The following is a 13900-nucleotide window of genomic DNA, read 5'->3' on the forward strand; positions in this document are numbered from 1 at the left end:
AGACACTGATGCTTCGAGATTTTTCAGCCAGGAACAGTGAAAGGAAGTTTACTGACTAATGCAGGCTAAGCAGCATTTCCAAACATGGAGGACAATCCAGGTTCAGCTGACTGGAGCAGCTGTGAAGACCATCTTGAGCAGAAATACTTGTAATCAGTGAATGAGGAGGAGTAGCTCTCTGAGGGGAATCCTGCATTTTGGTTTTTCACCTTTTTTTTTTAATGGTAGAGAAAGATGGCTTTCAATGAAGCGCAGTAAAGGTTTGTCTGGCCAAGAGTCACACCACTGAGTGCACTGTTATTGCCACTGTATAGGTGATACCATTTAGCAATCATAATCATATTGCCTAAGAACAGTGTTCATATTCCATGGGACTGTTATACATCTAAGCTCATAGAAATTAATCAGAAACTGCTTGAAGAATTCAGTAATAATCAACTATTAGGCTTATGACACTCCACAGTTGGCATTGAGAATGAAACTGTGAAATGATTTTAGAAGACTACCCACCACTTTAACATCACAAGCATTTCTTACCTCTGGTTGTATGGCTTTAAACACTGGTGCATCCATCAGGGTGATTTGACTCTGAAAGAAAAAAAAAAAGTTACATAGACATATACACACACACACACACACACCAAGTCCGATTAAAATTATATAATGGACATGGACATAATGTTTAGACTCTTGGCTTTCATTTGAGGGTATCCACATTCAACTGGATAAAGGGTTTAGGAGTTTCACCTCCTTAACATGTGCCACCCTCTTTTTAAAGAGACCAAAAGTAATTGCAAATAATTGAACATTAAAGGCTATTTTATGGGCAGGTATGGGCAATTCCTTTATTATGTCATTGCCAATTAAGCAGATAAAAGCCCTGTAATTGTTTTGAGGTGTGGTGCTTGCAGTTGATAGATTTGGAAGATTGTGCTGTGAATGGACAACGCGCTGTCAAAGGAGTTCTCCCTGCAGGTAAAACAAGCCATCCTTAAGCAGCGAAAACAGAAAAGAAAAAAAAAACATCAGAGAAACTGCCACATCATTAGGAGTGGAAAAATCTACAGTTCTCAGTACATCCTGAGAAAGAAGGAAAGCACTGTTGAACTCAGCAATGCAAAAAGACGTCCTGGACGTCCACGGAAGACAGCAGCGGTGGATGATCGGAGAATCATTTCCATAATGAAGAGAGACCCCTTCAAAACAGCCAAGGAGGTAGACGAATCAATATACAAGTCTACCATAAAGAGAAGACTGCAGCTCATGATCCAAAGCATACCACATCAGAGGTAGTGTGACGGTTTGGACGTGCGTGGCTGCCAGTGGCACTGGGACACTACCATTTATTGATGATGTGACACAAAACAGAAGCAGCCGAACTAATTCTTAGTTTTTCAGGGAAATACTGTCTGCAGCAAAATGCAGTCAAATTGATTGGGTGGCATTTCCTGATACAGATGGATACTGACGCAAAACATACAGCCAAAGCAACCCAGGAGTTTATTAAAGCAAAGAACTGGAATATTCTTAAATGGTCAAGTTAGTCACCTGATCTTAACACAACTGAGCATGCATTTTGAAGACTAAACTTCGGACAAAAAGGTCTACAAACAGGCGGAGCTTTAAAAAGGAGGAAACCCACCATCTGGTGATGTCCATGAGTTCAATACTTCATGCTGTCACTGGCAACAAATGGGTTTTCAACCAAGTATTAGAAATGAACATTTTATTTTCAGTTATCTAATTTGTCCAATTATTTTTGAGCACCTGAAATGAAGGAATTGTGTTAGAAAATGCTCTAGGTCATCACATTTTTATGCAGTCTTTTTGTTCAACCCACTGAATTAAAGCCGAAGGTCGGCAGTTTAACTGGAGTCGAAGATGTTTCATTTAAAATTCATTGTGGTAATTTAGAGAACCAAAATGAGGAAAAAAGTTGTCTCTGTCCAAATATTTATGGACCTAACTGTATAGCTAGTGCTACAGAAGAAGAATAGGCATAAAGAGAGTAACATTTCTACATGACAGTTTCTACAACATCTCTATCAGCTCAACAAATATCAGCAAAAACATGGACTGTTCGTGCGCAGTTTGTCACACAGTGTTTTGCTAACTAAAGGTCCAGCTGCTAAAGGTCCAGAGAGAGAAAAAAAAATGAGTTAACTTCAGTGAGAGATGGAGAAACATAAGAAAAGACAGGAGAGAAGGGGAAGAAGAGAGGGTACATTTAAAGGTAAGGACTCCTCAGTGACACTTAACACATAAACTGCAGATTGAAAGATTACATGTAATGTTGCATTAAAATTCTGGGTACTTTTTTGCAGGATTAGCTTAGCTTTAATGTAGTGAATTCACATTGAAAAACTGTGTTGGACTGATACACAGTGGCTGTGATGGTCAGTGTTAGGTAGCAGAGATTAATTTACATTTAAACTGATGACGCTTAGATTCTTTCACTGAATTCACTCATTATGTTGTTATGTATGTTGTTGTATGCTGTTGGTGTAGGAAATGGAACTCAGCAGAGATAGCTGTCACACAGCTTCTTAGATCTTGTTGAATTCAGTTGTGAAAATTCACAAACAGCAACAGGTCAGCTGATAACAGCTTCTCTACTAAGAAAACCTATTGGAGCTCACAATATAAATTATTGTAAGCTGTTCGTATTTTCTCCAAGCTGTGCCACTACAAAAGATCTTAGTCTTGCCCCACCTGCTAAATCTCACTGTAACCGTTCACTGTTTCTATTTCGTAGTGGAGGCAACAGAAGACATTTTTTTTGTTTTTATTCTTTTTTTTTTATTCTGCTTTGAATAACAGATTCAAACTGAGTACATTCATTAGAATTAGAATTTAGATTCAAAAAACATTTGAATTCTCATGTACTAATATCATACTTATATATATAAGTATATTAATAAAGCAGAATGTCCAGTTGTCTGTGCATAAAAACAGATTATACTTCTAACTTTCTTACTTTGAGTAGATTACAGAGACTGTACTTGTTCACTTTTACTTGAGGAAAGAGGTTAAATCAATGCTTCAACTTTAACTGGAGTATTTTTTTTAACACAGGTATTTCAGCTGCAGATGAGGGGTGATGCAGTGGGTTCAGGGCAGTGCTAGTTGGGGCTGATTGGTGCTGCTAGTAATAACTGTCTAGTCTTGCTTCTTTTATTTAATAGAATGCTGAGATAAGGCAAGCAAAGCTGCAGAGTGGAAGCAGTATCCTAGTCAAATGCCCAAACCAGCTCAAGTGGCACTTTTCGATGTGGAGGAGTAGTATCTCTACTTTGATCCTCTCTCTGATGGCTGAACCCCTCATCTCTAAAGGAGAAATAGGGTGAGGAGAAAGCTTACCGTTTCTATCCACAGCCCTGTTCGTTAGGTTACTACCAAAGCCTGTGACCACTGGTGAGAGTGTGAACATAGGTTGACCAATAACACGACAACTTCGCTTTTACGCTCCTGTCTCTCTTCTCCGTGGCGGACTAGGACTGGTGTAGCATGTGCATAACTGCAGCCTCAGCCCCAGTCCATCTCTCCCCTCACACATGAACAAGACTCCAAGCTACTTAAACTCCTCTACTTGGAACAGCAATGTCTCTGACCCAGAGTGGGCACTCCACTCCACCCTTTTCTGGCTGAAGACCATGGCCTCAGACTTTGAGTTTCTAATTCTCACACCAGCCACTTCACACTCTGCTGAGAACTGCTCCAGTGTAAGATAGAGACCACGACCTGATGAAACGAATAGGACTACATCATCTGCAAAAACAGAGATGAGATTCTGAGGTCACCAAGGCAGATGCTACACACCTAGATATTCTGTTTATAAAAATTATAAACAGAATTGATGAAAAAGGGCAACTCTGGTGGAGTTCAATACCCACTAGAAATGAGTTAGACTTATTGCCAGCAATGTGGACAAAGCTCTCACTGCAGCTGTACAGGGACCGAATGGCTCATAACAATCGGCCAAACACCGTATACTCCAGCACCACCCCCCACGGGATACCCTGAGGGATATGGTCGAATTCCTTTTACAAGTCTATAAAACACATGTAGGAACACACCATTCTTAAAGATTGGAACCACCACCTTAGTCTGCCAATCCTGAGACAATGGCCCAGATTGCCACAAGCGCTGCAGAGGTGTGTCCAGCAATACAGCCCTATAACATCCAGAGAATTCAGGAATTTAGGGTGAATTTCATTCACCACGGCCACCAAGGTGTTGTTTAACTACCAAGGTTATTATCGTTAACGAAAACTAACGAAATAACGAAAACTAGAAGTGAAAAAACATTTTCATTAACGGAAATAAAAATAAAAACAAAAAAAGGAAAACTAACTAAAATTAACTGAATTTATAGCAAAAATGTGTTTAGTTTTCATTGATGTGTGCGTGTCATACAATAGTCAAGGGTGAAAATGAAGTTTAGTTTCCAGATTTTTTTTCTTGCTGTCTAATTATGCCAGCAGGTGGCCAGTACGTTAGTAGAGTCGTCTGTGTTGCTGCTCCGTCCACGCGCAGAATCATGTCAGGAAAAGTCGGGAGAAAGCGCCAGAGTCCAATTTGGGATTACTTTGAATATGACTGTGTTTTGGATAAAGCAAGTGTCTTGTAGTGGAAAGAGACAAATTATGAGGGACATTTCTAAAGGGAAAAAAAATCCCACAAACCTTAAAGTGCACTTGAAAAGCTCACACAAGAAGGCTAACCTAGCTTACCTTGAGAATGTAAGGGAGCACACTCAACCCTCATCCCCAGAAACAGACGCTAACCCTAGGCAAGGCAGCGTGATGCATCCCGAGACAACAGGACTGGGATATCTACATAACCGTGTGAGTCAATTGCCTTCAAAAAGTTTATCAATTCACTTGAACCAAAATTATGAACACCCGGTGCTGCAAGAGTCAATAGTCTCATTGGGGCCAAGATATACAGTGGGGCAAAAACGTATTTAGTCAGCCACCGATTGTGCAAGTTCCCCCACTTAAAATGATGACAGAGGTCAGTAATTTGCACCAGAGGTACACTTCAACTGTGAGAGACAGAATGTGAAAAAAAAATCCATGAATCCACATGGTAGGATTTGTAAAGAATTTATTCGTAAATCAGGGTGGAAAACAAGTATTTGGTCACCTCAAACAAGGAAAATCTCTGGCTCTCACAGACCTGTAACGTCTTCTGTAAGAAGCTTTTCTGTCCCCCACTCGTTACCTGTATGAATGGCACCTGTTTGAACTCATCATCTGTATAAAAGACACCTGTCCACAGCCTCAAACAGTCAGACTCCAAACTCCGCCATGGCCAAGACCAAAGAGCTTTCGAAGGACACCAGGAAAAGTATTGTAGACCTGCACCAGACTGGGAAGAGTGAATCTACAATAGGCAAGCAGCTTGGTGTGAAAAAATCAACTGTGGGAGCAATCATCAGAAAATGGAAGACATACAAGACCACTGATAATCTCCCTCGATCTGGGGCTCCACGCAAGATCTCATCCCGTGGGGTCAAAATGATCATGAGAACGGTGAGCAAAGATCCCAGAACCACACGGGGGGACCTGGTGAATGACCTGCAGAGAGCTGGGACCAAAGTAACAAAGGTCACCATCAGTAACACACTACAACGGCAGGGAATCAAATCCCGCAGTGCCAGACGTGTTACGCTGCTGAAGCCAGTGCATGTCCAGGCCCGTCTGAAGTTTGCCAGAGAGCACATGGATGATACAGCAGAGGATTGGGAGAATGTCATGTGGTCAGATGAAACCAAAGTAGAACTTTTTGGTATAAACTCAACTCGTCGTGTTTGGAGGAAGAAGAATACTGAGTTGCATCCCAAGAACACCATACCTACTGTGAAGCATGGGGGTGGAAACATCATGCTATGGGGCTGTTTTTCTGCCAAGGGGACAGGACGACTGATCCGTGTTAAGGACAGAATGAATGGGGCCATGTATCGTGAGATTTTGAGCCAAAACCTCCTTCCATCAGTGAGAACTTTGAAGATGAAACGAGGCTGGGTCTTCCAACATGACAATGATCCAAAACACACCGCCCGGGCAACAAAGGAGTGGCTCCGTAAGAAGCATTTGAAAGTCCTGGAGTGGCCTAGCCAGTCTCCAGACCTCAACCCTATAGAAAATCTGTGGCGGGAGTTGAAAGTCCGTGTTGCTCGGCGACAGCCCTAAAACATCACTGCTCTCGAGAAGATCTGCATGGAGGAATGGGCCAAAATACCAGCTACTGTGTGTGCAAACCTGGTAAAGACCTATAGTAAACGTTTGACCTCTGTTATTGCCAACAAAGGTTATGTTACAAAGTATTGAGTTGTATTTTTGTTATTGACCAAATACTTATTTTCCACCCTGATTTACGAATAAATTCTTTACAAATCCTACCATGTGGATTCATGGATTTTTTTTTCACATTCTGTCTCTCACAGTTGAAGTGTACCTCTGGTGCAAATTACTGACATCTGTCATCATTTTAGGTGGGGGAACTTGCACAATCGGTGGCTGACTAAATACTTTTTGCCCCACTGTACATTTTATAGTTGCCTGGTATCAATGGTTGTTCATCTGCCTTTATTTATTTATTTAAAGAACCCATAGGTGGGAATGTGAGTTGTCTGTCTCTGCGTGTTAGCCCTGCGACAGACAGGCGACCTGTCCAGGGTGCAGGGTATGGTAGCTGGAATAGCAACATACCCAAAGATAAGCAGAAGAGAATGACTGATATGATGAAACTGGGATTTTGTTACACTTAATTATTGCAAACACAACTAAAACTATAACTGAAACTAATCAAAACTAAACTGAAACTAAGGATTTTCAAAAAAATAAAAACTAAACTAAACTAGCAAACAATTGGTAAAAACTAATTAAAACTGATATAAAATTGAAAATCTGAAGTCAAAACTAAATAAAAATAAAAAAACTAATGAAAATTGCAAAACTATTAAAACCCTGTTAACTACCTGAGTGACTTTGCCATTCAGACTCAATGTCCTCAGCCTCCCTCAGAACACTATTAAAGTTCTGCCAGAGGTGAGAGTTGAACATCTTGTGGTCAGGGGCTTCTGCCAGGTGTTCCCAATGCACCTTCGCTATATGTTTTGGTGTGCCATGTCTGTCCAGCATCCTCCCTTGCCACCTGATCCAACTCACCACATGTGGTGATCAGCTGACGGTTCAGCTCCTCCTTCATCTAAGTGTCCAGAGATCTAGTGCCACGTACACTTATTGACATCTTTATGTTCAAATATTGTGTTCATTATTGACAAAGTCCAATAAGAGAAAACCACTGAGGTTCAAATCAGGAAGTCCATTCCTCCCAAATGGAATACAGTCAATAACCCCACCCAGCAACGCCAAGAAGGCTGAATACTCTGAACCATCATTCTGCACATAAGCACAAATGACAGTCAGGACTCATTCCTTGGCCTGAAGATACAGGGAAACAGCCTTCTCGGCCCACTGGAGAAAAACACCAAAAGTAGCGGCATCAAGGCGACGGGATACAAGGATACCCACCCCAGCTTGCCACCTCTTACGAAGGGGAAGTCCAGGCTGGAACAGAGTCCATCCAGTCTCCTGAAGACTTCCAGAGCCCTCACCATGCATTGAGGCAAGCCTGATTATATCAAGCTGGTATTGACCTCAGGCACTAGCTAAGGCTCCTTACCCACCAGAGAGGCGACGTTCCATGTCCCAATTACCAGCCTCAATAGCTGGGGGGATCAGTCTCCCAGGGCTTCCAACCTTGACCGCCGCCCAGCAGGTGGGTGGTGGGTGTACAGGAGGTATTCCTTATTCACAAATGGAAAAATCTTGGAACAGTTGTTGGCCTACTAAAATTATTCTAAGACCACATTAGTGATTCAAGAGGTTACCAAAGCACCTAGAATAACATTTAAAGAACCGCAGGCTTCAAATGCCTCAGTTAAGGTCAGTCTTCATGAATCAAACAGTAACAAAGAGACCAAGCAAAGATGTCATCCATGTCATCCAAAGTGAAAAACCACAAGTGACCACAAACACAAAAGTTTGTCTCACATTTTCTAAAAAACATCTTGACAAAACCCAAGACTTTTGGGAAAATATTCTGTAGACTAACAAGACAAAAGCTTAACTTTCTGGAAGGTTTGTGACCCATTACATTTGGCATGAAACTAAGAGCATGTCATGAAAAGATCATCATACCAACTGATGAAACCATGAATTCTGCTCTCTACCAGAACATCCTGAAAGACAATGTCCAGCTATCAGTTTATACCCTGAAGCATCATTTTCATCCAGAAAATGATTCGGAGCATATCACTAAATCTACCTCTGAATGGCTCCAAAAAAATGAATTACTTAATTAAAAAAAATAAAATAGAGGTTTATGAGTGACCTAGCCAAAGTCCTGAGTTTAATCCAGTTGAGATGCTTAGGCATGACCATAAACGGGCTGATAATGCTTGAAAACCTTCTAAAGTGGCTAAAGTATAACAATTCTGCTAAGATGAGTGAGCTAAAATTCCTTCACAGCAATGTGTAAGACTCCTTACCAGTTATTGTAAATACCTGACTGCAGTTGTTGCTCCAAAGGGTGCCACAAGGAGATTAGGGAGGGAATTACTTTTTTCAACACAGTGCCAGATAGGTTTGGATAGCTTTTTACCTGTAATTGTACAGTACCTACATGATGTTTTTATTCATTTATTTATTTGTATTATTTTTGAAACCCTTAATTAATAATGAAAACTTTAACGGAAAAGCATGTTTTGTCCTATTTTAAATTTATTTATGTTAACATGGCACAGCTATTCTACTTTGTTTCCAGCATATCTGTCATGATACGTTGTGTGGCAGGCAGGAGAAGGACCCAATAGCAAAACTCACAGACACGGGGATGAACTCAAAATCACAGCTTTAATGCTGGAATGGCAGAACATAGGAAATACAAAACTAAACTGGGAAAAGTAACCTAACATACGCAGAGAGACACAGGGAGATCCACACAACATGAGGGAGAACGCGACGCCGAACAGAGGAAGACGCAGACAGAAATACACAGAGGGTTAACGAGGAAAGTGGGAACACACGGGGAACACAGGTGACACAGATAACCATAACGAGACAGGGCGGGGTGAACTGAACATGACATGTAGAGGCAGAGGTTCCGACAGGAGGAGAGAGAGCACGGGGAAAACACCGACATAACGGGCTGGGGAAACATGAAACAACCACAAAGGGAGACGAGGGCTCATCAATACATAGAGGGCACACAGGGGGGAGAGAGCCATGAAGGGAAAAACACTTAGGGAACAACGTAACAGATCAACCCAGGAAGCATGGCCTAAATAAAGAACAAAATACAAAAATACATGAAAACTAAGAATACTGGGCCCACATGGCCCAGGACCATGACACCACCCCCCCCTAAAGGGCTGGCTCCCGACAGCCCAAACCCGAGAAACAAAAACAAAAACAGAAAACAACCCACCCAGGGCGGGAGGCGGGGGACCAGGACGGAGGGACCAGAACGGGAAACAAAACAAACAACAGAAAACACAGGAGCACATGACCGTAGGCAAAATAAAGTTCAGGGGGCCGACCCAGAGCCCACAGGCACAAGAGTTCACGAGTCGCACGGTCGGGGGGCCGACCAGGCGGGTGGCACAGGTGGCAGAGCTGGTCCGGAGGCCGGCCGTGCGGAAGGCAGCGGCGGCGGAGGAGACGACGGAGCAGTTCAGGGGGCCGGCCGCGCGGAAGGCAGCGGCGGCTCTCCAGTGTCAGGCGTGCTGGCCATGGCCCGGTGGGCACAGGACCAGACGAAGTACAGGCCGAAGCTGCGGCAGACGAGGCTGAAGGCTCGGAGGCTGGACCAGGCGAGGCTGAAGGCTCGGAGGCTGGACCAGGCGAGGCTGAAGGCTCTGAGGCTGCAGCGGACGAAGGCTCTGAGGCTGCAGCGGACGAAGGCTCTGAGGCTGCAGCGGACGAAGGCTCTGAGGCTGCAGCGGACGAAGGCTCTGAGGCTGCAGCGGACGAAGGCTCTGAGGCTGCAGCGGACAAAGGCTCTGAGGCTGCAGCGGACGAAGCACAGGCTGGACCAGGCGTAGCAGAAGGTGGCTGGATGGGCTCCTCGGGCCCTCCAGCTGGTGTGGCATGGTGCTGGACGGGCTCCTCGGGCCCTCCAGCTGAGACAGGAGGCTGAACGGGCCCCTCGGACCCTCCAGCGGAGACAGGAGGCTGAACGGGCCCCTCGGACCCTCCAGCTGACGTGGCATGAGGCTGGTGCGGTTCTCCCGAACCCCCAGCTGACGAGGAAGGTTGCTGAACGGGCCCCTCGGACCCTCCAGCGGAGACAGGAGGCTGAACGGGCCCCTCGGACCCTCCAGCGGAGACAGGAGGCTGAACGGGCCCCTCGGACCCTCCAGCTGACGTGGCATGAGGCTGGTGCGGTTCTCCCGAACCCCCAGCTGACGAGGAAGGTTGCTGAACGGGCCCCTCGGACCCTCCAGCGGAGACAGGAGGCTGAACGGGCCCCTCGGACCCTCCAGCGGAGACAGGAGGCTGAACGGGCCCCTCGGACCCTCCAGCTGACGAGGTAGAAGGCGGCGTGGGAGCCGCGGAGTCTTGGATGAGCTCATCCGAGCTCCCAGCAGGAGCTGATGCAGAGCCAGAGAGATTAGAGACCCCTGGCTGAATGTTAAGCTGACCAGCGGACCGTACTGCTATCGGGGCCTGCGCTACAGGCGGCACTGGAGCTACTGGGGCCTGCGCTACAGGCGGCACTGGAGCTACTGGGGCCTGCGCTACAGGCGGCACTGGAGCTACTGGGGCCTGCGCTACAGGCGGCACTGGAGCTACTGGGGCCTGCGCTACAGGCGGCACTGGAGCTACTGGGGCCTGAACTGAAACAGGTGGCTCTGGAAACTGAGCTGAAAGTGGCTGCGGGGTAGGTGACACTGGGAGCTGAGCTACTGGAGACCCAGGTGACACTGGTGTACTGGGGTGAAGGCAGTGAGGACGCAGTCTCTCTCTTAAGGGAGGATCGAATGATTTAGCGATAAACCTTGACGGGAAAAGATGTCGATGCTGAGAATACCAGGCAGCGGGGGCTTCCAGGAGGGTAGCTGACTGAACTGAGGGTGGCTGCGAGGGAGCTGACTGAACTGAGGGTGGCTGCGAGGGAGCTGACTGAACTGAGGGTGGCTGCGAGGGAGCTGACTGAACTGAGGGTGGCTGCGAGGGAGCTGACTGAACTGAGGGTGGCTGCGAGGGAGCTGACTGAACTGAGGGTGGCTGCGAGGGAGCTAACTGAGCTGTGAAGGGCTGCAGACCCTGGCGGCTCCGAGGGCCCCCGAGAGCCAGGCGTGTTCCCCGAAAGATGTGCTGACAATCGGGGGTAGGCCACGGCTTTCTCCGGAGCTCCTCCTCTACGTGGGTGCAAGCTGCTTGCTGCTGCTCACAGAGACCGGGCTCCATGATTTCCGGAGTTAATGCGGTGCCACGGCGGCGCCGGCGCCGCCCCCTTCTGGTAGCTGGCGCGATGGGCGCTGATGGCACAAATGCAGGGGGTGATGTAGCGGCGATCTCCCGGTCGTCCGCCCACATCCTTGCCAGAAATGAGGCAGGCGAAGTAAAGTCTAAGTGGATTGGAGACGGCGAGCGGCTGGTAGGCTGTGCAGCAGGTGAGAGGTCCTGCTCCGAGATGAGCCAGGGCTTCCACCGGAGCTCGTCCTCCCGATAAGCCCGCAACACCTGCTGCCGCTCCTCCTCACCGAAGTCAACAGCCTCGGGCATCTCCGTGCAGGCAGGCGGTGGCGAAGATGCGGAAGCTGATGAAGTGTGAGCCAATGGTGTGTCCGTGGTGAGCCTCACCGTTCCGACTCTGACCGCCACTGGCTCATGAGGCGGCGGGGCAACGGCGCGATGGCACGGCTCTGGTGAAGGTGCACGCCCACCGGGCCGCTGCTGCTGCGGACGGAGTCGGAGAGCGGAGACGAGAAGGTCGCTGACGAGGGGGTGCAGCGTCTCCCATAACCAGGGGAACACAGACACGCACACCCCTACCTGGCGGGCGAACTCCTCCCGTTCCTCCTCACTGGAACAGTGCAGCCACTTGTCGCATAGCGACTCCACTGTCCGGACAATCTCCAGTCTTTGTGTCGCTGGGTCCGGCATGGTCGCCGTCGTACTGTCGGTCCGCGGAGGGGTTGTGAACTGCTGGGTCCATGTTGTGGTCGCGTTCTTCTGTCATGATACGTTGTGTGGCAGGCAGGAGAAGGACCCAATAGCAAAACTCACAGACACGGGGATGAACTCAAAATCACAGCTTTAATGCTGGAATGGCAGAACATAGGAAATACAAAACTAAACTGGGAAAAGTAACCTAACATACGCAGAGAGACACAGGGAGATCCACACAACATGAGGGAGAACGCGACGCCGAACAGAGGAAGACGCAGACAGAAATACACAGAGGGTTAACGAGGAAAGTGGGAACACACGGGGAACACAGGTGACACAGATAACCATAACGAGACAGGGCGGGGTGAACTGAACATGACATGTAGAGGCAGAGGTTCCGACAGGAGGAGAGAGAGCACGGGGAAAACACCGACATAACGGGCTGGGGAAACATGAAACAACCACAAAGGGAGACGAGGGCTCATCAATACATAGAGGGCACACAGGGGGGAGAGAGCCATGAAGGGAAAAACACTTAGGGAACAACGTAACAGATCAACCCAGGAAGCATGGCCTAAATAAAGAACAAAATACAAAAATACATGAAAACTAAGAATACTGGGCCCACATGGCCCAGGACCATGACAATATCACTTAGTCCATAGCAGGATGCTTTAAAAATCCAGTGTACCAAAAAAGTTTGGAAAATAAAATATATCACAATCATGTTTGATTTAGGGCTTGGATTTTAATTTCAACGACTTTTGCTTCCAGCAATTATGAAAATTAATTAACCAGGATAAAAGGGTTAGTCTTTACTGTTCATTCTGTATTCCTTTCCTTCAGATCCACCCACTTTTGACCAGGTCAAGACAAGATGACCAAAAGAGATGACTCTTTCTATTATATATATTTTTTTTCAATTAAATTACACTCAAAGTTGTAGAAGCTCTGCTGTAGTAAAAGAAAAAAAAATCTGAAGTCCAACTTGAATTCCAAGTAACAGTAAATTATTTTTATTGTTAAGCTAAGCTAATTTTATTGTTGAGCTAATTACTCATGTTAACCAAGCATCATCTAAAATTATCATTATGTTTGGTATAATCAATTTAGCTTAGGCTGCCACCTAAAAATCTGAAAATAATGTTAAATGGCAAGGTTTTTAAAGAAAATGTACTTAAATTAAATTTATATGCCATTTACTATCATCTATTCCATAATATCTATTCTATGATATTCTCTTATAGAAGTTATTCATTAACCTCATAAACTAATTTAATCAACATACTTACAGCAAACTCCTCAGGCGTCACCTTAAGCACATCAAAGACGACCGCATCGTAGCTCTTGGCGTAGTTCACATAAGGTCCTTGCAGAGAGTCAGAGCTGCTGCTGGCCTGACAGAAACAAATTTCACCATCAATTTATCACAGAATAACTCAAGATACAATAGTGTCACAATTCATGCAAGACAATCCTCTGATTTGTAACTAAAATATTTTACGTTTTACTGTGCCAGATTAGGCAATTGTGATTTGCTGCCAGCCATACTTGTGTGGTAAGTTGTTTCTTCACTGTTTCACAGTAACAATGAAAAAAGTAGTGACTTTGGTTAGGAATGTCAAAAATTAATACATAATAATTGATACCAAAATTACCATCAGATTAAATACTCCTTTACAACAATACCAATAGTTCTCTTTACATTCTTC

General features: G+C 45.7%; 1 protein-coding gene across 2 annotated transcripts in view; it reads right to left on the minus strand.

Moving 5' to 3' along the window:
- LOC146571307 (ras-specific guanine nucleotide-releasing factor RalGPS1-like) overlaps positions 1 to 13900 on the minus strand; it is a 96701-nt gene that overhangs the window by 63156 nt on the left and 19645 nt on the right. For both annotated transcript variants that reach the window (XM_085280461.1, XM_085280462.1), the window contains exons 4-5: positions 13481 to 13585; positions 538 to 588 (exon numbers count right to left, since the gene is read on the minus strand). In XM_085280461.1, the coding sequence (XP_085136587.1) occupies positions 538 to 588; positions 13481 to 13585 (156 nt within the window). The remainder of the gene's footprint in view (positions 1 to 537; positions 589 to 13480; positions 13586 to 13900) is intronic.

The sequence above is a fragment of the Mchenga conophoros genome, linkage group LG7, assembly GCF_057382185.1.
Source record: "Mchenga conophoros isolate Kocher_MC1m ecotype Shallow Benthic linkage group LG7, M_conophoros_male_GT1.1, whole genome shotgun sequence".
Taxonomy (NCBI): Eukaryota; Metazoa; Chordata; class Actinopteri; order Cichliformes; family Cichlidae; genus Mchenga; species Mchenga conophoros.